Below are 24,928 nucleotides of genomic sequence, written 5' to 3'. Positions count from 1 at the left end.
TTTTTTTTTTTTTTTTTAATCGTTCCACACTTTACAGAAAACATAGACATACATATAAAATAACAAAATATACAATACAATAGTAGTATAAATGAGCACATCTCAATGAATCTCAATTCATATAATTAAGTAGAATGTGAGCAACCTAATAAAAATCAGTGCTTGTATAATATAGGTTCCTGAAAAAAATAAGTAATGTAGTAGCAGTAGAGAAAGACATAATTTAGAGGAGAGAATTTAAAACACAATGAAATAAGGACATTTGTATACAAAATAATGCATTAGCACCAATACCCAGAGTCACCCGGTTAAAATGTGTAGTCAAAATGCGTATCATATCATATATCATATAATTATGAGACTTTGTAAGAATGTTGCAACTGTAATTGATCTCAAAGGATTTAGATCTTGATCTGCATCCACCTATCGTGTGAGATGGATGCTGATTGGTGAAGAATTGGGCAATTTTAGAAATGAAATCATCATATCACCTTTCCCAAGCTAATTCAGAAATACTTTACATAAATCCCAAGCTTCCTCATAAGTAATATTTTATGAATTTAGATTATAAAGTCTGTGGAGGAAAATGTGGGGCTTGACCTTTCAGATATTCTCTTGTCCAACCTATTGCATTGAAAGTAAAAACTTAAATACAGTCAAACTGGTCATAGCAGCCACCTCTCTATAAAGGCCACCTGTATACAGTGGTAATTTATGTCCCTCTGTAAGACAAAAATGTGTTGTAGAGCAATTATAAAATTGAAAACCCTTTCAAATAGATATGACCTTGTAATGTATTACTGTAGAGGTTCACCTGATGGGTGATGTAATTTTGAAAATGAATGATTTCTTCACAATCGGTTGAAAAATCACCCGTTTTGGTAAGCTAATGCAGTACGAGGATATGGTCAGAAATTTGTATAATGTATCTCTCTTGTTGTCAGGCTACTTGAGAACATGAATGGACATTCTGCCAAGCCCAAGCCGCCAAGTGAAGATAAAGACGAAGATATGTTGAGGGACAGTGGCGTGGATCTGTCCTGGTGGCAAAAATTCAAGTTCTTCTACAATGCGCCAATGATCACTTTCAGACATAATGTGGTAAGTATCAATGCCTGGTATACTCGTCAACGAAAACTTGATAGTTAATCTATTTTAAGTTGCATTGGTGGTGTTCAAACATTTGCTCCTGTGAAAGTTACTTGATGAGCATGCAGAAGTACCACTTCTTTGCAGCTCAAGTTAAAGATGGTGATGGTATTTAGATTTCCAGGTCTGATAATTACCCGATTTAAATCGATTTCCCAATTTTTTTTCCTTCCCGATTTTACCCTGATATTACCCCTATTTTCCTGATTTTCCCCTTATTTTCCTGATTTTCCTGATTTTTTAACCAATTTTCTTACTCAAAAGGGGGGAATGTTGTTATATGCCATTTTCCCCCTGAATCCCTTTTTTTTTTTTTGTACTCAAGGGGGGGTGGTTGAGGATTTTTTTTAAATATTTTTTTTTAGTGCTCACTATCACACCTGGATTTCGGTAAATGTATTTAGAAAGTCTTGTGTATTGGTTCTTTCATGCATTTTTTTGCACAAAATGATGATTAGAATAGGTGTGGTTCAATTGGGTCAAAGGTAACAGATCAGATTGAACTGAAAAATACTGGTATTTTATTCCAGGTATTGTTTTTCTACATTGCACGTCGGCTTCGATTTGTAGTGTACATTATAATACAATACATACGTGAAGATAATGATGTTCAACCTCAAAGATCATTTATCATGCCAGTTATCATCTCTTTCTCTCTCTCTCTCTCTCTCTCCTTCCATCTCTCAACCCCTACATCTACTACTACTACAGTTGTCCTACATAGTCTTCTTGGTGCTGTATAGCTATGTCATCCTAGGCAAATTTGCGAAAGATATTTTTGAGTACGTGCTCATTGTCTGGGTAGTGTCTTTGTTCACAGAGGAGTTTAGACAGGTAAGGATGCAACCTTATATTATACCTTTATAAACCTTCTATATGGAGAAATGTTTATGTAAGTAAAATTGTACAGTTTATCTGCATGTGTTAGGGTCATAGGTCACTATCTTAGTGATGGCTCATATTGGAAGCCAGATCGAAGGATGCTAAGTGGTAGTTAGAGTTATCGTCCCTCTGGCTGTCAAAAGATAATGTAACACAATAGATAACCAAAAGGATTGGAAAGTGTAGTAGAATGTCACAAAGAGCAACATGTTGGTATTTTGATAGCTGAAAAATTGTATTGTAAAGAAAAGTTTCAGTTTGGGCTGAATTTTAGTATTCAAACGTGACAGACCTCCATCGTTCTGGCAAAGATGTTCTGTCTTGTGTTAACTGTATGCAGAAAAGGGGGGGGGGGGGGGAGAAAGACCCCCCCCCCAAAAAAAAAAAAAAAAAAACAACAAGAAATATTGATAATTAGAGGCTGATTATATACATGATGTTCAATGACTATACACTGACAACAGGCTGAAGTAATGATGTCATCAGTATAACCAGTTTCTTGCACTTAACCAGACAATCCAAGATGACTGCTAATTAAAATCCTTTGCTTTCATACAGATTGCACAAGGTGAAAACATCAGCTGGTCGAGTCGCCTTTTAGTGTGGATCACCGACTACTGGAACATTCTTGACCTGGCAACGCTGATCACCTTTGCAGTGGCAGAGATCCTCAATTTTGTTGGCTTTGGTGAGGCAGGTCACATCATCCTCTCCTTGAACCTCACCCTCTTCTTCATCCGTGCGCTCCATATCTTCTCCATCAGCAAGCAACTTGGACCCAAACTCATCATGATCCAAAGGATGGTCAGTCCAACAACTAGCTCCTAATCAGAGATATTTAAACTCTTAAAGTGACTCGGTAACATTGTTGAAGGTTTATGAAAAAAATTGCTTAATTTTTGTATAAAATGTTACTTACTATATTCCTTCTACTATACTAACTCTCTGACATGCAAAAAATCCTGAACAAATTCTCAAACCACAAAGATATCTATGGTTTTCTTTGAAGGCGTTGATGTGAGGCACCCTCTAACAGTGATTAACAGTAAATTCTCCCAACCTTTTTTTGAATTTTCCCAACCTTTTTTCCATGACAAAAATACATAAAACAGGCTATAAAAATCTGTCAACACTTAACTGTCTGGAATGGAATGTAGAGCCATTTTATTGCTTTGTGACGATTTTACATTCACCTAAAATGTAATTAAATTGTCCTTGTCTTGATGCTGAACAGGCTTTGACAAGTAGCAGAATAGAAGTAGAATAATATAGTTGGGAGAATTAAGTAATCGATCAGATCAGTTTTTCCCAATTTGTACCATGATTAATGATCCGTTTTCACTCAAATTTTTAAGATTATCTTTAATTATACATCTAGCATTGAAGTCACTACCTTAGCACTACTATCTCTCATCTGAACAATGTTACAAAGTCCCTTTAAGATCAAAATGATGGATTGCCATATATTGTTGGAGTATAGCATACATGTGGAAGAAGTAGACTTGGCTGGCAGTCCCTAGCTTGTTTATTACATTGATCGACCAAAGCCGATAAAGAAGTACCTTCTAGATTTGTGATCCAAAATAAATTCTGGCGATATTTGTTCCAGCTTTTTCTGTCAGAGGGCTAGGGTTGCTATTTGGTTTCAGGTTGGGTATAGGGTCAGTGATAGGTAGGTATAATGCTAGTTCCAGGGTTGTAAATTTGGCACAGAGTCATTATCACTGAAGCATAATATGTCCACATTTGACAAATAGATGTAAGTTGTAATGTCTCAGATTCCCAAAGGAACCAACTCACACAAGAATATTATTCATTAGAAACAGCAATCTCACTACAGTCATTTCACCAAATAATGCAATTAATAATTACTTACTCTTATCAATTCAATGGAGCTGTACATTACTTATGCTTGTTTTTAAGACATACTGTGGCTTATTGAAGAAAAAACAAACATTTTAGGCCCAGACAATGTGTCAGAATACTCAATAGTAGGATGTTTAAAAACATGTGTTATAAATAATATATATGTGCACATATGCAATGAATAATCTTGTAAATTATCATTAGTGAATATCTTTGACAGGGTATTATTCAGTTATAATTGCCTTCGATTGTAAATAGATATATCTGATTTTTCTTTCCCTGTCAGATGGTTGACCTGATGTTCTTTGTGGCCATCCTATGTGTGTTCCTCATTGGTTACGGGATCGCATCTCAAGCCATTCTCTTTCCTAACGAGACCAACGTCAGTGTCATCATGAGAGGCATCCTGATGAGGTCATACTTCCAGATCTTTGGAGAGCTATTTCTTGAAGTCATTGAAGGTAATTAATGCCAAGCTCACCACTGTGATTCATGCACTAGATATTCAGTCACAAGGTTGAGGGTCACAAATGCTTGTTAAGTGCATGTGTTCTGCTGCATGACATGTCTGCAATTGCCTCTCTCGACCCAGTTGTCGTAATTGGGTACCTGTTAACCCTATTTAGCCCGGGGGGGGGGGGGGGGGGGGGGGGGTGGGGGGGGCTTTAGAAGCCCCCCCCCCTCGACATTTTTCGCGATAATTTTTTAACGCAAAAAAAATCTTGCACTGAAATTTTGTGACTTTTTTCTTTCGAGTCTTGCGCATCTTTTGAAAGAAATTTTTCGAAAATCGAACCTACCATTACAAAGTCACGTGTCCTTTTGTCTTTGCATGTCAGCCCGAAAATCGCTCATTTTTGTGATTTGTGTACAAAACATATGGAAATCTCATTTTTCAAATAAAGAGATAAAACATTGGTTATTTGGTCTTGTTTATTGTTAAGGTGTTTATTTTGGGGTCAAAATAGTTGAATTATAGTTGGAAATGAAATAAAAAAACAAAAACAATAAAATACACAAGTTAAAAAAACAAAGAAATACATAAGAAATTATCAAAACAAGAGATAACATAAGGAATATCCCTGGTTATTCAATTTTTTGTGTTGTATTATTATTCCAAATGGTCTAACAAATATATGTAGTGAAAAAGAATGCTTAAATATGAATAATGTCTGATTTATGGGCAAAAATGTGAATTTTATGACCTTATTTGCATAAAATACCATAAATATGCAAATGAGTGAATTTTTCAAAAAATTGAAATTACCATAGTATTCTGTACACTTCACTTGACATGTATGCAAATTTTTGCGGCGATCGGTCGTTTCACGGCCGAGATCATAGGGGGGGGGGGGGGGGGGTGGGGCCTTAGAAGCCCCCCCCCCCCCCCCCCCCCCCCCCCCCCCCCCTGGGCTATGCAGTTTCAAAATAGCCCGGGCTACATAGGGTTAAAAGACAAATTTGTGTAAAACGTTTTAACGTCTTAAAATAGCAGTGAGGGAAAAGCCCCCTCCCCAAAGAAATTTCCCATTCAAATAATTCTAATTTTGACCCTCGTATCATAATGATCTTTCTTCTTGTTGCTTCTATAGGTTCTGACTGCACAGACAATTCCACTCTGGTTGATGGTGTGGACTTTTTCCCATGTCCTGAACATTCCTGGATTGGTATTGTCCTCTTAGCTGGTTACATGATGATCAGTAATGTTCTACTTCTCAATCTGCTCATTGCCATGTTCAGGTCAGTCAGGTCAACGAGTTCTTAAGCATTGCCACTTGATAATGGGGATTTCTGACAAGTTAATCTCTTTACTGATGTCAGATAGTGCCTTCAAATTTTAACCATACCTCACAACACACTTAGGTATGATTACTCAACATTATATTCAAATTCTGCAATTATATTTGGATTGGCACTTATCAAGTGCAGCAATATAGCTATACGTAATCCCCTTCCACTCCCTCTTCCAGTCCTTGCTCTTCTTTTGATTTTTCTTGAGATCCTGTCTGGTTGATTCAATTTTTTAAGCCTTTAATGACATTGATTTCTGACATTTTCTTGTCTTCAGCCACCTGCAGATCCTCCTTTCCTACTAATTTTTGTCTGTTTACAAATGATTTCATACTTTATCAATAATAATTATGTTGCCTTCTTTTATGCAGTTACACCTTTTCAGCCATCCAAGACAACACCGACACCATCTCGAAGATCCAGCGCTACCGTCTGATCATAGAATACTTCAACCGTCCCCCCTCTCATACCACCATTCATCTTGGTCTCTCATTTCTACTATGCCATACAATGGTGTCATAGAACTTGCACCCACTCAAAGATACCTGACCGTGGCCCGAGCGCGATTTTCGTTCCAGTTCGTTGCATAGATTCCGGTACAAGATTTAGATAATGTTATAAAAGGATAAAAAATACACAAATCCCAAATCAGCTTATCCCCGCGACTGAATCCTTGTTGTTCGTATAAAACATAAGTTTAATTGACAAGTTATTTAAGAGAAATTTGCGTGAACGAGACCGCCAACTCTCCGTTTGTACACGTGTATAAACTCACCGTGCGACGAGAGTGAAACAGCACATTTTCCGTCTCCGTCGTACGAAGAAATTATGTAATCCATTCGAATATTTCCCATAGCTAATCACATTTGCTGATGTAAATGATATGATTTTGCAAGTATGAACTGCAAAAACTAATGAAAACCTTGTCAGGGTGAAAATATTTCGAAAATGGGCGGTCATAGCTACCATGAAACAGACGAGAAATAGCGCATTGCAATTCTCTTGAATGTACGTACTATGTACACTCGATCCGTGTAGAGCTCCGCACCGACAAGACTCAAGTAATTTTTGTGTAATTAAAACTTTTGATGAAAACATTTCTTGTATTAGCAATGCAATGGTACTTTAAGAATAGGTCTGCAGAATTAAAGTCCCATAATATTCATTGTAATTATAAAAAACAATATATGTATTTATATATTATATATTTTTTTATTTCCAGCCCTGTAGTAGTTCTTACATGTTTTCAAATGTTTGATTACATTATTATTATTATTATTATTATTATTTTTTTTTTTTTTTTTTTTGGGGGGGGGGGGGACGCGCTTAATAAGGTATACGGGATGAGGGTGACTTTTCTTTCCTGGATGAAGAAATATAACAATGTTTATTCAAAATTACACTGCATTCACTGGCTTAAAAATTTATAACAAATACATGCTGAGGTATATGTGAAGTGTACAGAATGATGATGTATAATTTTATGTTGTCTGGATTTTGAAATCATGTGATGTTATTATAGTTTGTTTTGTTATGATGAACAGAATGCCCATGTACATGTATATGTAAAGAACCATTACTGGATGAGAATGTGAAATGAAAGATAAATGTCAGTATGTTTAATGAATTTTCCCGGCCCATCCCCTTTGGAGGAGGATTTTTTCTTCTTCAAATGAATGTCTCATATATACAAGTATATTTATTTATTTTTGGTTAAGTGGAAGCTTTTGCATACTGACATTTATCTTCCATTTCACATTCTCATCCAGTAAATGGTTCTTCGCACATACATAGATGGGCATTCAGTTTATCAAAACATAACAAAACTAACAGAAAATATGCTCTAAAATCTGTGTATTTTACTTATTAAACAATATTATTGAGTGTTTCTTGTAAGAATCGGCTTCTGGTATACAGATCTGACAGGAAGACGGGGGAAAGGATATAAACCTTGTCACCATATGTTTAGTCAAAAATGTATAAGTCCTGACAAATAAAATGTCTGTAAACCAAACATGTATGAAAACATTCTGTATAACTATAATAACATCACATGATTTCAAAATCCAGACGACATAACATATACATCATCATTTTGTACACTTCACATATATACCACAGCATGTATTTGTTATCAATTTTTAAGCCAGTGAATGCAGTGTAATTTGAATAAACATTGTCATATTTCTTCCTCCAGGAAGAAAAATCACCCACATCCCCGTATACCCTTTTATTAAGCGAGTACTCCCCCCCCCCCCCCCCCAACAAAAAATTAAAAATTAAAAAAATCAACAACAAAAAAAATCAAAAGAATAAAACATTTGAAAACATGTAAAAAGTTCTACAGGACTGGAAAAAAAAAGAAGACATACATGTATATCTTTTTTGATAGTTACAATGAATATTTAAGGACTCTAATTCTGTAGGCCTATTCTTAAACTACCATTGCATTGCTAATACAAGAAATGTTTTCATCAAAAGTTTTAATTACACAAAAATTACTCGAGTCTTGTCGGTACGGGGCCACTGATCTTTACATAGAGTAAGTACATTCAAGAGAATTGCATACGATCCTTACAATAATATCAAATTGGCAACGCGCTATTTCTTATCTGTTTCATGGTAGCTATGACCGCCCATTTTCGAAATATTTTCACCTTGACAAGGTTTTCATTAGTTTTCGCAGTTCATATTTGCAAAACCACAGGCATACTCGTGATATAGCCCCCGCAACTGTTTTGAATCGATTATAATTTTATACTAGACTTCTAACTTCAGCCAACTCACTATATATACTCGTGATCGAGGCCCCGCGCAATGGCATCGCGCGCACTTCAACACAGCAGCGGGGTCTGTATCACGACTATACTTATATACTCGTTATCGAGGCCCCGCGCTACGACATCGCGCGCGCTTCAACACAGCCGTGGGGCCTGTATCACGAGTATACTATACGAGTCTCCTATTCAACTTGCTATATATACTCGTGATATAGGCCCCGCGCAACGGTGTTGTATAGTATTAATGACTGCTTTGAGAAAAATAGTTGTTTTTATACGCTCAAGGGAAGGTTAGAATTGTGCTATTGCCCGAGGCGTGCCGAGGGCAATAGTCCAATTGTAACCTTCCCGAGAGCGTATAAAAACAACTATTTCTCGAATATTAAAGCAGTCATTAATACTTATGATACCACCTTGGCCTTTATCTAGTTAATCTGCACGGTTGTTTTTTATGAGAGTATCTTTGAGAGTAGACTAAAAAATAAAAAATAAAAAATAAAACAACTTTTGTCGAAGATGGGATTCGATCTCTTGCGTACAAATGGTGATGTAACTAAAATCACCACCTTAGACCGCTCGGCCATCGCGCACTGTTACCATACCTTGGAGTTTTCACTGATATATACATTAAAATGGATTGAAAACGGCTTCGTGTGCTGGATGCTTCGCGACAGCTCCATTAAACGGGCCCTTCTTTTACTTTTGCAATGCATATTGGCACGAACTTAGATCAAGATCTATCGGCAGATGTTGTTTTTGGAATTTTATTTACGTCTTCATGTCAACAATGCAAGATAAAATTGTCGATAAGATCGATCGAGATTCAATTGTATTGAAATTACCGACCAATTCTTCTCACACGTACGGTATCCTCGATCGCTCAGACCATTTTTTAACATGTAAACCTATGGGTATTTCACCAAGACTGAACTATTTTCCCGGTAACCATGGTTACTGGAATTTTAGAACTATTACATGGGTTTGGAATTTTACCAGGAATTTTACAGGAATAGTTAAAGTTTATGAATGCAATTTCGACCAATCAGAAGGCTGGATTTCTTAAGTGAGGCATATAACATGTTCTACGACACGGACATGGGGCCTGTATCACGACTATACTGTATACTCGTGAACAAGGCCCCATCCTATGCATTTTCAAGACGGACAGCACGGTAGTAGGGCTTCTTTCACCAAAGTATAATTTAGGGGGTGTTTTGAGGTTCAATGAATAAAGCTAGCAAATTATTAAAAAGGGTTACATTTAAATGATTAAATTTATCTTTTAGACCCTATTTTGATATTTTTACTTTTTTAATATTTTTCCTTATTTAATTTTTTACCTTTTTAAATATTTTTCCTTTTTTAAATATTTTTCCTTTTTTTAAATATTTTTCCTTTTTTAATATTTTGGCCCCCTCTCTTTAAATTTATCTTTTAGTTTAATTTTTTTTTTTGCCCCCCCCCCCAGAAGACTGAAGTTAGAAGTCTAAGATGATTTGTAATCGATTACAAGACGGGTAAGTTGCGGGGCCTATTTCACGATATTGCCAAATCATATTATTTACATCAGCAAATGTGATTAGCTTTGGGAAATATTCGAATGGATTACATAATTTCTTTGTACGACGGAGACGGAGAATGTGCTGTTTCACTCTCGTCGCACGGTGAGTTTATACACGTGTACGAACGGAGAGTTGTCGGTCTCGTTCACGCACATTTCTCTAAAATAACTTGTCAATTAAACTTATGTTTTATACGAACGACAAGGATTCAGTCGCGGGGATAAGCTGATTTGGGATTTTTGTGTATTTTTATCCTAATTTCTGGTCACCAAAAACTATGTACCACAAAGTCAGTCCAAAAAAAGAAAACTAAGCCCTAAAATCGCGCTCGGCCCATGGCCTAGTAAGCATGGTTACTTTATCATTAGAGATTAAGTTTAGATTGTACATGTATCTTCTTCAAAGATTTTGCAATCATTGGCATCAATCACTTTCCCTTTGAGATCAGTAACATATTGCAGAGGATTTATAGCAATCACTTAAATAAAGAGAGAAAAGTGGATACTGGATATCAATAGATATCTCGTACCATTGTGCAATCAAATCACAGTTTTCCACCCATTTGGATGATTGTTGCCTTGGATGGACAGAGCAATAGTCAATGTTAAATCAGTTATATTCTTTCCTTTAAAGTGTCTAGAGTCCGCAACCTCAGAACCTGATATAGGATTGGTTTACATTCATTCTTGATGAAATTTGATGAAACTTACAGAAACAAAAATTCCAATGCTCATCGAATGCGAGAAAAGGCGTGTACACCAGGTAATACTGGTAATATTATAATGAAGAGTACAATATCATGATACTAGTACTAACCATATTTTGTTTGGTCAATGTTTGACCGTCCTTTGTAGAGCTATCGTTGATTGATAAAGGAAATACCCTTAAGATTGTTCCATGGGAAGGCAGCAATGCAGTTAAGTACAAGGACAAACGGAGAAAATTGGTGCAACAGGACCCGAATGAGAGAGTCAAAGTAGCTGGTGACAGGTTGGTAGCTCTTAAAGGCATCGTTTAACAATGGTAAATCTGAGATGCATGGCCTACGTGCTATCAGTATTTGTGATATGGTGTAATATTGAAGCCCTAAAATAATTGCACTTCAAAATGATCATGAAGTTCCTCAAAACAGTAAAAAAATCTTTGAGTGACCGGTTTTACCATACTCATTTTCCCCAATAGACTGTAGTGTTAGGATCGTAAACCATTTAATAGGAAAACGCAAAAATTGATTTCGATTTCCAATCATAAATATCTTGATAATCAGATGTCATGGGAATCCTGACTGACCTAAAGGTTTATAATTATGATTGCAGCATGAGCTAAATCAAGGATTTTTTTTAAAGGATCTGAGACAAAGTTACCGGAATCCTTTAAAGGGATAGTGAGTTCTGTTGCAGAGGGCACTACACAAAATAACTTTTTTGTGAGATAATGAAAAACTGAGTGTCAAATTTGTAAGAACATACAATTTAAATGACAAAATCATCATTGTTTGATCAAAATCGGTTCAGAGACGGCTGAAATATCCATGATTATTACCCGTATCAGACATCTGAGCTGGTCATTTACAAAACCGTATTGCCCTAGTTTTCACTAGCAGTGGGAACGGAGGGGTATATTCTTTGTATTTTCCTTGGTCTCCCTGCGCGTATTGACTTTGCGTGTAGAGACGAGGGAAAATATACCTTGGTATTTTCCACGGTCTCGCATCCGGGCACTTGAGGGCGAAGAAAATAAAATAAAGAAATCATTACTCCCACACACTGCGGGCCGGCTTGCAATTCAGTGAATCGCCATAGAGATTACACGCAAAATCATAGCGCAGCGCAGACGTTCATTCGCTCGAGTTGATCGGCGAAGCTGGCGCTGCGTGGGAATCTGTCTTTATTTCGCTGATTGTTGATCTTTCGCCTGGTAAACAAAAACAAACATGGCAGTCTCCACTTCCACTAGATTCGCGAGTTTAGAAGAAGAGGAATACGAACAATTACTTCAAAACAAGGATACGTTCAACACTAAAAAGTCAACTAAAACATCGGTGACGGTTTTCAGGGAATATTTGGCAGAGAAGGGCCATGATTCAGATTTCCAGCTTCTCGGTAAGAGTGAATTAGCGGCGTTACTGGCAAAGTTTTATGTTGAGGTACGACGAACCGACGGAACTCACTACAAAACAAGTTCCCTGCACAGTATTCGTGCTGGTATAAACAGATACTTGAAATCAGAATATCATGAAGTTATAGACATCATCAAAGATATTGAATTTACACATTGCAATGTTGCTTTCAAAGCTGCCAAAGTAGAACTGAAAAAAATCGGAAAAGGATTTGTGCAACATCATGATTCCATTGCATCTGGGGATCTCCAAAAACTGTACTCATCAACTGTATTTGACCAAGACACACCCAGTGGCTTACAAGCTAAGGTTTGGTTTGAGATTGCTCTTTATTTTTGTAGGAGAGGAAGAGAAAATTTGCGTGAACTCAATAAAGACCATTTCAAGATCGAAACAGATGAGAATGGACATGAATTTGTCACTCAAAATGTAGACGAGATGACGAAAAAAAAAAGACAATCTCTCTTCACGAACTGATGGTGGGCGTATGTATTCAACTGGCAGGGCTGATTGCCCTGTTGCGTCCTTCAAGAAGTATCATTCGAAGCTTAGCGAGAGGAGCGACACACTTTTCCAGACCCCAAAAACTTCTGCTCCATCCTGTGGACCGTGGTACATGAAGACACCACTTGGAAAGAATAGTCTTGGCAACAAGATGGCAACCATTTCCAAGAAAGCTGGTCTGTCTAAAGTCTACACAAACCACTGTGTTAGAGCCACATGTATCAGAATCCTTGATACTGGAGGATTTGCAAGTAGGGATATCTGTCAAGTGTCAGGACACAACAATGAAGGCAGTCTGGCTTCATATACTGGCCGTGTAAGCAACGATAGAAAGTGTGAAATGTCGTCTACTCTGGCACAGGCCCTTGGAAAGAAGGAAACTCCGTTGCGAGCTGCGATAACAGTGCCACCCCCACCCGCTACAGTCACTATGGCCTCATCTTCTAATGCTACCAATACGAGATTTGCTGTTGCTGCTCCACATGCTGCTCCTACTCTGTTACTAGAAGTAGAAGAAGAAGATGACCTTGAAGTTAACTTTGACTTGTGTTCGCAGTTGTCCTTTGAGTTCGAACGTGAAGAAACCAACGTTATCCAGCATGAAGTAGCAGTCCATGCACCAGTAAATGTTGTCTTGCAACCAGTTGTGGACAATCAGCAAGTTGCTGCAGGATCAACGATAACAACTAGTAGCAGATCAAGTAGGATGCAGGTACAACAATCACCGTTCGTATTTAATAACTGCAATGTCACCATCAATTACTTCAAGGACTAAACTTGAGCATGGAGATTATGTACATATGTTGAGTGTTATAACAGTTTGAACATAGTTTTGGATTTCTGTGTTTCGCCAGTTTTCAGGAAAAGTTCTTCCTATGGATATTGCTCGTTTGGATGTTTTGACAGTTTTGAAACTTTACCGTTTGGACAACTTTTAGTAGAGATGTCTACTTACCTGTACACTGTACATTTGAATCTGTGATAAACCTACATGTAGTCTATGTCAAAGAGTTCAGCATGACAAATTAGGTAAGATGATGTTAAATTTTCAGTTCTTTAAGATTGTCATGGTTGATTTATGTATTTGCTCTAGATGTCTGATTTGGATAACAATAACAATATTGACTGGCTCAACTTTCGGGGTATATTAGAAATATTGACCGCGCTAAGACCATATTGCCCTCGTCTACGACTCGGGGCAATATGATCTGAGCTTGGTCAATATTTCTTATATACCCCTCAAGGCCAGTCAATATTATATAAATATAACGATTTCTAATATTTGTGTACCACAAATATTAGATGATTTGAAAAGAATGTTGAAAACACGAAATAGCGCCTTTTGAGTTGTATTTCAGCCAATGCCGATGTTGGCTTTTTGTTGGCATTTTTGTGTTGTTTATATTACGCACAACCAGCCGGCCTATGTATTTTCATTTTTAATTAAATAATTAATTAATGGTAACCGTAATTTGTTAAAAGTGGAGCTGTATTAGTATGATCGTATTGGCTAAATTTCACTCATTTAGGGGTCTAAAATTACCTTCATAGCAATTTTAGGTTCTAAAAGGGCACTAGAAATGTCATAGATAAGAATAAGAGCATTAACCATGCACTTTGAAGGCATTTGCGGTCTGAAAACAGAACTCAACTATCCCTTTAAGTAGATCTTATAACATAATCAAGGAGCATCTTTGAATGCATTACAGACCCACTATCCAGGGCTCAACGATAGCAGGGGCCTAGGATGCGTGGGCACCCCAGATCTAGGTCCGGACCCCCCAAAATGTAAACACCTTAACTTTTATGGTGCAAAGGAGATTGGTGGTCTATGGGCATTGTGTGTATTATGAGGTGCATGTTTGCACCTCTGGCACTGCAAGAGTTAACATAGGGCTCATCCATACAGACCTGATCTCAATTCGCGTTCCCCTGAGCATGATATGTTGGAGCCTTGTATTATATGTTTCAAGAAAATTTAAGCTTTGTAATTGTTCTTGTGTTAATTGCATGCTTGCTTGTATCTTCAATTTTTTATACCTACATGTAATATCATTTTACCATTAAAAAATTATATTCATTGATGAATCACAAAATGAATCTAAGAGCATGCAGGGACATTCTGATGTTTTACATGATATCTTTCTTTATTGAAAATGTTGAGCTAGAGCAGACTTTGATAGCTAGGGACTGTATGGCATTTTCCCTTCTGTTATCCCTGGTTTGTTCTTAAAACAATCTTGTTGAATTATAATATATTTGTTTGTGTACAGAGTGGAAGACATGACTATGATTATGAAGCTAGACCAAGTCTTTGATGACTATGAGAATCAAAAGGGCAAAGCAGGACCTCTTGGGATGCATGGAGGAAAGGGCTTTGAAGAAAGACTAGTCAACTTGGAAAACGGGGTAAGTATCAGGCGCGGATCCAGGAATTTCTTGCCGGGGGCACAAGGGGGGCACCGTGTGGGAAAGAGAACATATATATATATATTTTTTTTAGTCCCCAAAAAATTGCAACGACTCAGCCAGCCGCTGAATAAGCAAGGGGGGGGGGGGGGGTTAAGAGGACACTTTTTTTTTTTGGTCACAAAATTTTAAATTTGACATTTTGCTCCGTTGGGGGGGGGGGGGGGGGTAAGGTCACCTTTTTAGGTCAGCCATTGGCATTTTGGGGGGCCGGGGGGGGGGGGCACATGCCCCCTGTGCCCCCCTGGATCCGTCACTGAGTATCCCCCATCTTGTTTCTCTTATTGAAGAAGTTTTGTGATTAGTTTCAGCTTCTTAGCTTAAATGCTAATCTTTAGTTGTGATTGTTGCTTGCATGTGAAGGGAAACTGATTTTAAATCATGATGCAGTGTATGAGTTCTTTTGAAATGCATAATATCAACAAATTGGCAAAAGCTACTGTCCATACTATATATTACAATTTCAAATTAAAACCTATTTGGACATGAAATTCTTTTTATACCATTAGTTTTGTCGTTGAAAAATCAAAAAAACGTTTACAGTTTGAAATACATTGTCATAAGTTGTCAACATTTGTCTCATTTGGTACTATTTGAAAATTAAATAAATAAATAAAGTCAAATATTCATTTGACGTCACTGCTGGATGTATTTCTGTGATATGTTTTCTTTTTTATCAATATTGTTTGTTCTTCTTTTCATTGTAGATTGAACGTACCAATGATGCCCTGGATTGGATGATCAGTGCTCTTTCAAGTCTTTCAAGTAGCGTTAATAGGGAGGTCAAATTGGCACCACCCAAACTCAAGGACATCCAAAGAAGAGAAGGTATATACAAATATATCATGACAAATCGCTATCTTTGTGCAATGTATGTTAGATGAAATCATGGAAGGAGGATTTATTATTTATCTCTAGAACCCTCGATGTAGTGAGAGTTTATAATGCTAACCTGTTGACTACTGAATTATCTCATTCCCAGAGTTTTTCACCTTGAATTGTTGTATTCTATGACAGTTAAACCATAAATTGTAAATGGAGCTACATGATGCGCACACACATATCATTGTAACTCTGCCCATTGTTCTGCACCAATAAACCTCTACCCAAGCAAGATGTGAGTCTATTTATCGTCTCAAGATTCTACTTATTAATGTGTTCATAATCTACAGTGTTATGTATTTGACATTGGGCCATGCCCCATTACACAACATGGTGGCAGCAGTGAGCCAATAGGTTTAACATGAATGAAAACATCTAATAGTCTTGAGCCTTGTCTTCCTGTTAAATGGGAAACTTACTCCTTTTAATGCATTCCAATGTGGTTTTACTATAATCGTCCTCTTCTTTTTCTCTTCTTTGTAGATTCTGTAGACATTGCAGAGGAAGTACCGGTATCTAGACTTGAAGTGCCTGTCTCCCTAGAAGCTTTAGGTATCATGATTCATGAGAAGTCACGGGCCAGTCCCTATCCTGGGACAGCGATGAAAAGATACCCTGTCCCAGACGACAAGGTTCCTTGGGAGGTAAGTCTATGTCATGTGTAGAGTTTGAAAGGCAATGCATCTAGACAGTGCAAAGCTAAAAGTCACCTTGTTATTTAGAAGTCTGTCAATTTAGATGTTATACTTTTGAACTTGGACCAGCCAAAGCTATGTGTTCCCACACATCCCCAACCCCATCTCAGATTTTAGTATATCTGATCATTGTGTTAAGTTAATGGTCCTAGTATAGCTTAGAGGAGACCAAATATGAAGTGAAATTACCCATGTGATGTTGATTTAGGTTCAGAACTCTGCAATACTCGGTAAAGTATGGGACACCAAATGACCAAATACCTTGGACTTTCACACTTATCTTCCTCTTGATTGATTGAGCAATGTTTATTACTTTGATTGGATGAATACATGAAGGAGATTGACATGGATGTTCAAATTCGTGATTATCTTGTATCTTGCCCAACGTTTTGATTTGGCTATGGTTTCAATAAAGTGACCAAGTAGATGTTTTATCTTGTTGGAGGATTTTCTTTAGTTTTCCTTTATTATCCCCTCGCCGACGAAGTCGGAGGGGATATAGTAACGCTGCCGTCCATCCTTCCTTCCTTCCGTGCGTGCGTGCGTCCGTAACAAATTTGGTTTCCGATCAATAACTTCAGTAACGTTCGACGGATTTTAATAAAATTCGATATGAAGGTACATGATATCAAAATACAGACTAAGTTCGATTTTGGAGTGCGTAGGTCAAAGGTCAGAGGTCATAGCTCATTAAATATGCGAAAAAATACACATCTGGTTTCCGATCGATAACTTTAGCAATGTTTGACAGATTTTAATGAAAAATGATATGAAGGTTCATGGTATCAAAACACAGCCTAAGTACGATTTCGGAGTATGTAGGTCAAAGATCATAGCTCATTAAATATGCGAATCTGGTTTCCATTCGATATTAACTTGATTAATGTGTGACAAATTTTAATACGATTTAATATAAAGGTACCCTGTATCAAAATTCATGTGCAGCCTAAGTTCGATTTCTGAGTATGTAGGTCAAAGGTGAAAGGTCATAGCTCATTAAATATGCAAAAACACCTATTTATTTATGTGAAAATGTGGTTCACTTCCTTGCCTAGTATATAGTATAGTCCAATGGAGGTATTAACTTGTTCTGACTTATATAAGCCATTTGTACCCTGCGAGGGGATGCTACGCTTTGCGTTGACTTGTTCAATTATAAATGCCAAAAATTGAAACTGAAAACTCTATCACTCCATGTGTTTGTGGTTAATGATAAGTGAAGGGTTTAGTGATAATATCGAAGTTAACCAGTATTATATGAGCTAATATCTCTTTCACTTATTTGTTGTCTTCCACCAGACCGCTTTCCCGCAATACACACCGGTGCAATACACTCATCGGAGTGTAGAGGCAGGTCCCCACTGGGCAGACATTGATCTCATGAGTATGCCAAAGAACTCACGTCCAGTACTCCTCTACAATCAGATGGATGAGAAATGTAAATACAACAGGAGGAGTCGCATGAAGGAGTACCAAATCAAAGACGGGCTTCCACTGTGAGTTAGATGTCATTTGAATAGATTATTATGATAATCTTACATCCATTAGAACAATCACACTCCTTCATCTGTGATTGTTTTGTAACTGTCGCATTGCAAATTATGCATCTGGGGTTGGGTATTTCATCTCAAGTCTTTGACATACTGTACTTCAATATAAATGCTTGAAAATTCATTAGTCAGAAGATCATGTGATGTTTTATAGTAGCATGTCAGGTATTGTCAGCCCTAAATTGAAATCTACATACCGGTAGATAATGTTAGACCAGCTTTGGGTCAAATTATGACAATGTTACAAACATGATGTTGGGTCAATGTAACTCTTTGTCCAGAGGACCAACTTCGGCTCACTCATTGTAACCGTGCCAACTGCCAACCATAAAAAATGACATTCAAAATGGAATTTTTTTAATAGATATTTCTGTATAACCAAAAATCATGGCAAGTACAGATTCTGTTTTCTGGAGCACATCTTTTGCTGTTTTCTATACCTTTTGTCTTGATAACTTTCAAGTAATCAGCTGTCATTCAGAATTCTTGAGTTTTGTTTTATTTATTTCATTTGCCTTGCAGAAATCCCAAAGGACGTACAGGACTCAGTGGTAGGGGTCTACTAGGGAGATGGGGTCCTAACCATGCAGCTAATCCCATAGCAACAAGGTAAAAAAACAAAAATGATTGGCTCAGCTGGCTTTATCAGGATGCTGAGTGCTCATAACCATAATAATAATAATAACACAAAACGGTGCTTATAAATTAGCGCTTACCATCGCTTCATTTGCAGCTCATCTCTGTCTTTCACAGTCAAACTTTTATGAAAATGGCATATAAAATTTCCAAGCAATAATTACCAAATGTATTTCAACTTCTCATATACATCATCAACATTGTACCTATAAATTTAGCCATAGGCTTCTAAAAGAAATTTGTCCGTACTGGTAAATTGCAACATGGAATGAATGAGACCAATTTGTTGTAACTGCCATGAATCATAGATGGTAGTACCTCGATGGTTGGGATCATTTTCACGTCTTATTTTCTCTCACAGATGGAAGAGGAAGCCAGATGGAGACATCTTAATGGATGAAGACAAGCCAGTCCTAGAGTTCATTGCTATACAGAGAGTGGATAATCAGCAATGGGCAATACCAGGTGTAAGTAGACATCCTAAGTATATTTGTTGTAAATGTGTGTTTTTTCCTGTTCATAATCTACCTATGAGGCAGATAAGTTTCAACCCAGGGAAGAGAGCTGGAATATTTTCTCAATATTCATTATGATTGAGATTATGTAGTCAATGAATACTAGTTAAAACTTGAAATCAGTAAACACATTGTTTCATATTTAATTATTAGCTTCAACAATCTTTGCTCTATCGACTATGTATCTCTCGTTCTTTGATAGTGGCCCATGGGACAATATGATACATATGATATTATTTTGACACTACTTCACCAACCCCACCCCAAGATGGGTCTTTAGTACGTCTATAATACTTGGTGTCCTGCAGCTTAATTTCAGATATATTTCTGGTCCACCCGTCAAATCAATCAAGAATCCCTGCTCCATATGCTTGTAATGTTGGAAATGTTGGAAATGAAATAAATATGAATATGAATGTTTATATTTGGTAATACAGGGTATGGTAGAGCCAGGTCATTTGGTCGGTGAGACTCTGAAGAGAGAGTTTGGAAAGAAGGCCCTGGGTGCTCTCAACAAGACAGACGAAGAAGCTGCTCGCATCGGGGAACATGTTGAGGAGCTCTTCTCGAATGGTTTAGAGGTAAGGAACATGTGCTTTTGAAAAAAAGAGCTATAGTTATTATGTATTTGTAAAGCACATCTTCAGTAATGTTTCTATTAGTGTTCAAAGAGCTTTGGATTATTATCCTGGCACTAGCGTAGTTGGTCTGATGAGGTGCTTGAGCATTCAAGGATTTTATTTCCTACAGTACCCATTGACTCCCCTGGGTCAGGCGTGGAAAATAGGTACTAGGTTTTATGTTTTAAATCCCTCTGGAAGTGATGTGAGCTAGGGCCATTATACTTTCAGACTGATATTGTCAGTCCATTTTTCATTCCATGTATTAAAGCTCACTATCTCATTAACCATCCTAGTACATGCATCACCATAGGAAACTGAATTAAGTGAATATGTGCATTATAATCTCCTGGTTACTACAACGTTAATGTTTGGTCAAATTTCAATGGTAATTCTCATTTTTAGGCGAAAGGAAGGGTAACTGCACTTCTGTGTTGACAATCTAGCTGTCTCCATCTTTGATTTGTATGTCAAGTGTTCAACTGTAATTCAAAATATTATGTCTTTGTTCATCATTCAGGTATACAAGGGTTATGTGGACGATCCAAGGAACACCGATAACGCCTGGATGGAGACGGTCGCAATGAACTTCCACGACGAAGATGGTTCTGGCTTTGGTTCTTTCACTCTGGAGGTAAGAACACCATCACTCATGGAATCAAAAATGTGTTACCAAGTAAAAGCTTTTGTATGCCATCATGTTTTAAAAGGATTGTAGAATCGAAGCAGCATGTACCTGGTATATGATCGATGTGTGTGATCTGTATCAATGCTTTCAATTCATGTGATTATAAACAGATGTTGAACATCTGTGCTATAATCTTTTTAAATATGACTATTTGAGATACTTGTAGTTTATGGTATTTCGATTGACAGTAAGTTTGAAAAAATATGTTTAATGTATAATTTGGATTAAATTGATTGACAAATTCATTTTGCTTTAGATGATTTTGTATTACTTGTATGTAATATGATATAAATCATGAAGTATGGATACATAGAGAAGGATGACAAGAAATTTAATTATTGCAGCAAGTGTGCTGTTTATGAAGGATTCTTATCTATAGGATTTCCCGGTGAAAGTCACGATTTTGTCATTCAAATTCATTTACTTTGCATTTAAGTTAGCGCAGATCGGCTTTGCCATGCCAATTATCGTTCAATTTTCCCGTTTTGGTATTTAATTTAGGATTTTGGTCGAAGGGTTTCATAGACCTGTCATTTAATTTAGAAACTGCTCAACTAGCATTCATATTAATCGTCACTTGTCGAGGCGTCATTTTTATCATTCAAAATGAACACCTGTCATTCATATTCGAATTATGTTTATTCCAGTTGGGAATGGTAGGGGGAAGAAAATGCATGATGTGCCATTATGGTCTTTTCTGTGATTCCATTTATTAATTTTGAGGACAATGCATATGGGTGTATAGTCAGACATTAGGTAAAGAAGGGGCGAAATCAAGGGATATGGCATTTCTGCACGGACATGTTCATATACCCCGGAAAAGTAATTGATACAAAAATACCTACCCCAGTCACAATATTGTACCCTTCCTCCGTAATGAAATTGTGATAAATTTATGATGAAACACAAGACAAACAACTTCTTTACATGAAAATTTACAAAAATATTGAGACCATCAAGTCTGTAGATGTAAGTCTTTTTTTTTTCTTAACAATCAAACTTAAAGGATGATGAATATCAGATAAATCTAAAAGTGTATAAAGTGTATAAATGCAAGAAAAGAAAATATGATGAAATACACATGGAAAAAAAATCTTGAAAGAAAAAGAATGAGCTATAAAAATTGTGTAATAAACGAGAAATGTATACACTGTATTGACCATCAATTTAAGTGCACAAAGTGCTAAGTTGAATGCTACAAATGAATGCTAAAAGTATACACCTTAACGATGTCAGAAATCGTGTTGCGCCAAATCGAATGACCAAATAGCGAAAGAAGCACATTATTCATTAATTTGAATGAAACATACATACATGTAGATTTGAAAACTAGATAAAGGAATATAAACCCAAGATATATCTGACAGCACGAAAAACGTCGAATTTGAATGCAAGACAAATTAATTTAAATGACAAACTCGCGAATTTGGCCGGAAAATCCTATATTAAATAATTTACAGATTTAGGAAAGTAATATTTCTGTGTCATGAATTTACATTAACCTGTGTGAACTAGACTATTTAAAATTTTTGGGCAAGTGCAAGATATTTTGTCCCTGTTACTGACATCATCAAAGTTTTTATTATACATGATGATTCCATCAAGCACAGCCATTTAAGAGCACAATATGACAAAATATCAAGAAAAATGGCTTCTGAGATGTTGCTATTCATTTCTTTTTCTGTAATGTTGTTGACATATGGGGCAGCGAATGACCACAAACCTTGGACTTGTCCTTTTAAGATTCAGTGAACATATAAATTGTATAATCATGTTGTCTAATTTTGTTTGTTTACAGGCTAGCGACGATGCTCAGAGTGTAACGTGGCAGCGAGTCAGCTCCGAGATCCCTCTATTTGCCAGTCACACAGCCATACTCACGAAGGTAGCCGAGTTACACAAAGCCGCATTCTAAAGTAACACCCGTCCTCTGTAGGGGCAGGTGGCCCGGCAGCAACGAAGCCTTCAGCCAGTCACGTCTTTCTGCAAGGTGCCTTTGGGGTAGTTTTCATACCTCCACTCATTTTTATCCCGTGCGTGCGTCCGTTGGTAACAAATTTGGTTTCCAATCGATAACTTGACGGATTGACGGATTTTAATGAAATATGATATGAAGGTACATGATATCAAAATACAGGCTCAGTTCGATTTTGGAGTACGTAGGTCAAAAGTCAAAGGTCATACCTCATTAAATAAGTGTAAAAATACACATCTGGTTTCCGATCGATAACTTTAGTAATGTTTGACAAATTTTAATGAAATTTGATATGAAGGTACATGATAGGCTAAGTTCGATTTTAGAGTACGTAGGTCAAAGGTCAAATGTCATAGCTCATTAAATATGCAAATCTGGTTCCGATCCATAACTTTCGTATTGCTTGACGGATTTTAATGAAATTTGATATGAAGGTTCATGGTATCAAAACACAGCCTAAGTTTGATTTCGGAGTATTTAGGTCAAAGGTCATAGCTCATTAAATATGCGAATCTGGTTTCAATTCAATACGCTGCCGTCCGTGCGTGCGTGCGTGCGTGCGTTCGTAACAAATTTGGTTTCCGATCGATAACTTCAGTAATGTTTGACGGATTTTAATGAAATTTGATATGAAGGTACATGATATCAAAATACAGGCGAAGTTTGATTTTGGAGTACGTAGGTCAATGGTCATAGCTCATTAAATATGTGTAAAAATACACATCTGGTTTCCGATTGATAACTTTAGTAATGTTTGACGGATTATAATGAAATTTGATATGAAGGTACATGATATCAAAATACAGGCGAAGTTCGATTTCTGAGTATGTAGGTGAAAGGTGAAAGGTCATAGCTCATTAAATATGCAAAAACACCTAATTATATATGTGAAAATGTCGTTAACTTCCTTGCCTTGTAATATAATAGTATAGTCCAATGGAGGTAACTTGTTCTGACGTATTTAGGCCATTTGTACCCTGCGAGGGGATGCTACGCTTTGCGTTGACTTGTTATGTGAATATCTCAGAGCAAACATTCACTGCGGATGTTGTCGTCCATGTTTTAAAGGTAATGAATTACGCTGTTATGAAATAGCCAAACCACAGAGTCAATTTTTTAAATGTCCATATTGTGTGACCATGTATGTCTGTAAATGTTATTTTTTTAGCAAAACCTGATTAGAAAGAGTAAGTGGGAAGAGATGCGCAATTCCTTTTATTAAAGAGATCAGAGATGATCCTTAACGTAGCTTAAATTGTAACAAATCTAGTTCGTATCATTGTATGATGTATCTATATTAGAATGATTTGCTTGTATATTAGCTGCATATTTGATACTGCAAAAATGATCTGATTGATGATTTTTTTTTCTCACACATAGATGAATTTTCATGTATAGATCTCTTGGCTTATTTTCTTTTTTCTTTTTTTACTTTGTGCCATATTCTAATTTTGTTGAGTTGAGTTTATTGGTTTCACATTTCACATATATTTCACAAATATAATACAGATAACAAAATATACATAAAAGACATATGGTTTCATAATTTTAAAAAATGATTATAGTAATGAACAAAGTTACATGTAATCACAGTTGTTTGACAACTAATATCATTTAAAGGAAAACCCAGACAAAAGTACAAACTGTGAAATGTGCAGGAACCTATAGAAAAGCAGAGCTTGTAAAGAATAGGTTCCTGGGAGACTTGAAAAAATGACAGGGACATAAAATGTTTACTGTAGAGAGAAGTACACAATTAAAATTAAGACGGCAGCAATTTGACAAATAATTGTTTGGAGATCAATAAAGTACAATACAGAAGACAATACAAATATCCTGTTTTTACAACTGTATAAATGCTATTATCATGGAATAGGAGCAATTGAAGTTGATCACTCAGTTTAGTAAAGGAAGCACAGTATTTTACCCTCATTTGTCAAATTTCCTGAGCATGTATTGTTTCCATGGATCATTTTCCAATCCCTAATGAACTCCCTGGTACCAGTATTCTCTCCATGTACTATTCATGCAAGATTATCAGACTACATGTACATGTATGTAGCTAGTATCTGTCTCCTTCCAATCAGGATATCCCCTTAATATTGGAAGATGTCATCCTGTTGATGTACTGGGTATTGTTATGCTAGCTCTGTTGAGTCATCCCGGGGTTGGGTGACAATGAGTTTGCTGCTTGAGAGTTTCATCAAAATGTGCATGATCCAGATAGTACATTGCATATCTCATC

The 24,928-nt window shown here is 36.7% G+C and overlaps 2 protein-coding genes across 3 annotated transcripts in view; both read left to right on the top strand.

The window, feature by feature from the left end:
• Positions 1 to 10,973, top strand: part of LOC105443422 (transient receptor potential cation channel subfamily M member 2-like) — an 81,526-nt gene extending 70,553 nt beyond the window's left edge. For both annotated transcript variants that reach the window (XM_030993441.1, XM_030993440.1), the window contains exons 17-23: positions 945 to 1,101; positions 1,861 to 1,983; positions 2,590 to 2,835; positions 4,184 to 4,358; positions 5,490 to 5,637; positions 6,060 to 6,284; positions 10,885 to 10,973. In XM_030993441.1, the coding sequence (XP_030849301.1) occupies positions 945 to 1,101; positions 1,861 to 1,983; positions 2,590 to 2,835; positions 4,184 to 4,358; positions 5,490 to 5,637; positions 6,060 to 6,210 (1,000 nt within the window). In that variant the 3' untranslated portion in view covers positions 6,211 to 6,284; positions 10,885 to 10,973. The remainder of the gene's footprint in view (positions 1 to 944; positions 1,102 to 1,860; positions 1,984 to 2,589; positions 2,836 to 4,183; positions 4,359 to 5,489; positions 5,638 to 6,059; positions 6,285 to 10,884) is intronic.
• Positions 10,940 to 22,834, top strand: LOC594588 (transient receptor potential cation channel subfamily M member-like 2). Its single transcript, XM_794023.5, has 10 exons — positions 10,940 to 11,020; positions 14,927 to 15,062; positions 15,830 to 15,950; positions 16,488 to 16,648; positions 17,999 to 18,195; positions 18,772 to 18,858; positions 19,247 to 19,352; positions 19,838 to 19,981; positions 20,541 to 20,654; positions 22,507 to 22,834. The coding sequence occupies exons 2-10, from the start codon at positions 14,937 to 14,939 to the stop codon at positions 22,621 to 22,623; spliced, it is 1,173 nt and encodes a 390-aa protein (XP_799116.3). The 5' UTR covers positions 10,940 to 11,020; positions 14,927 to 14,936; the 3' UTR covers positions 22,624 to 22,834.
• Positions 22,835 to 24,928: the final 2,094 nt, after the last annotated feature.

This window comes from Strongylocentrotus purpuratus, unplaced genomic scaffold (genome assembly GCF_000002235.5).
Source record: "Strongylocentrotus purpuratus isolate Spur 01 unplaced genomic scaffold, Spur_5.0 spur5_scaffold_20, whole genome shotgun sequence".
In the NCBI taxonomy this organism is placed as follows: domain Eukaryota; kingdom Metazoa; phylum Echinodermata; class Echinoidea; order Camarodonta; family Strongylocentrotidae; genus Strongylocentrotus; species Strongylocentrotus purpuratus.
The sequence above is the reverse complement of the archived record's forward strand: the minus strand, read 5'-3'. Positions and strand labels throughout refer to the sequence as shown.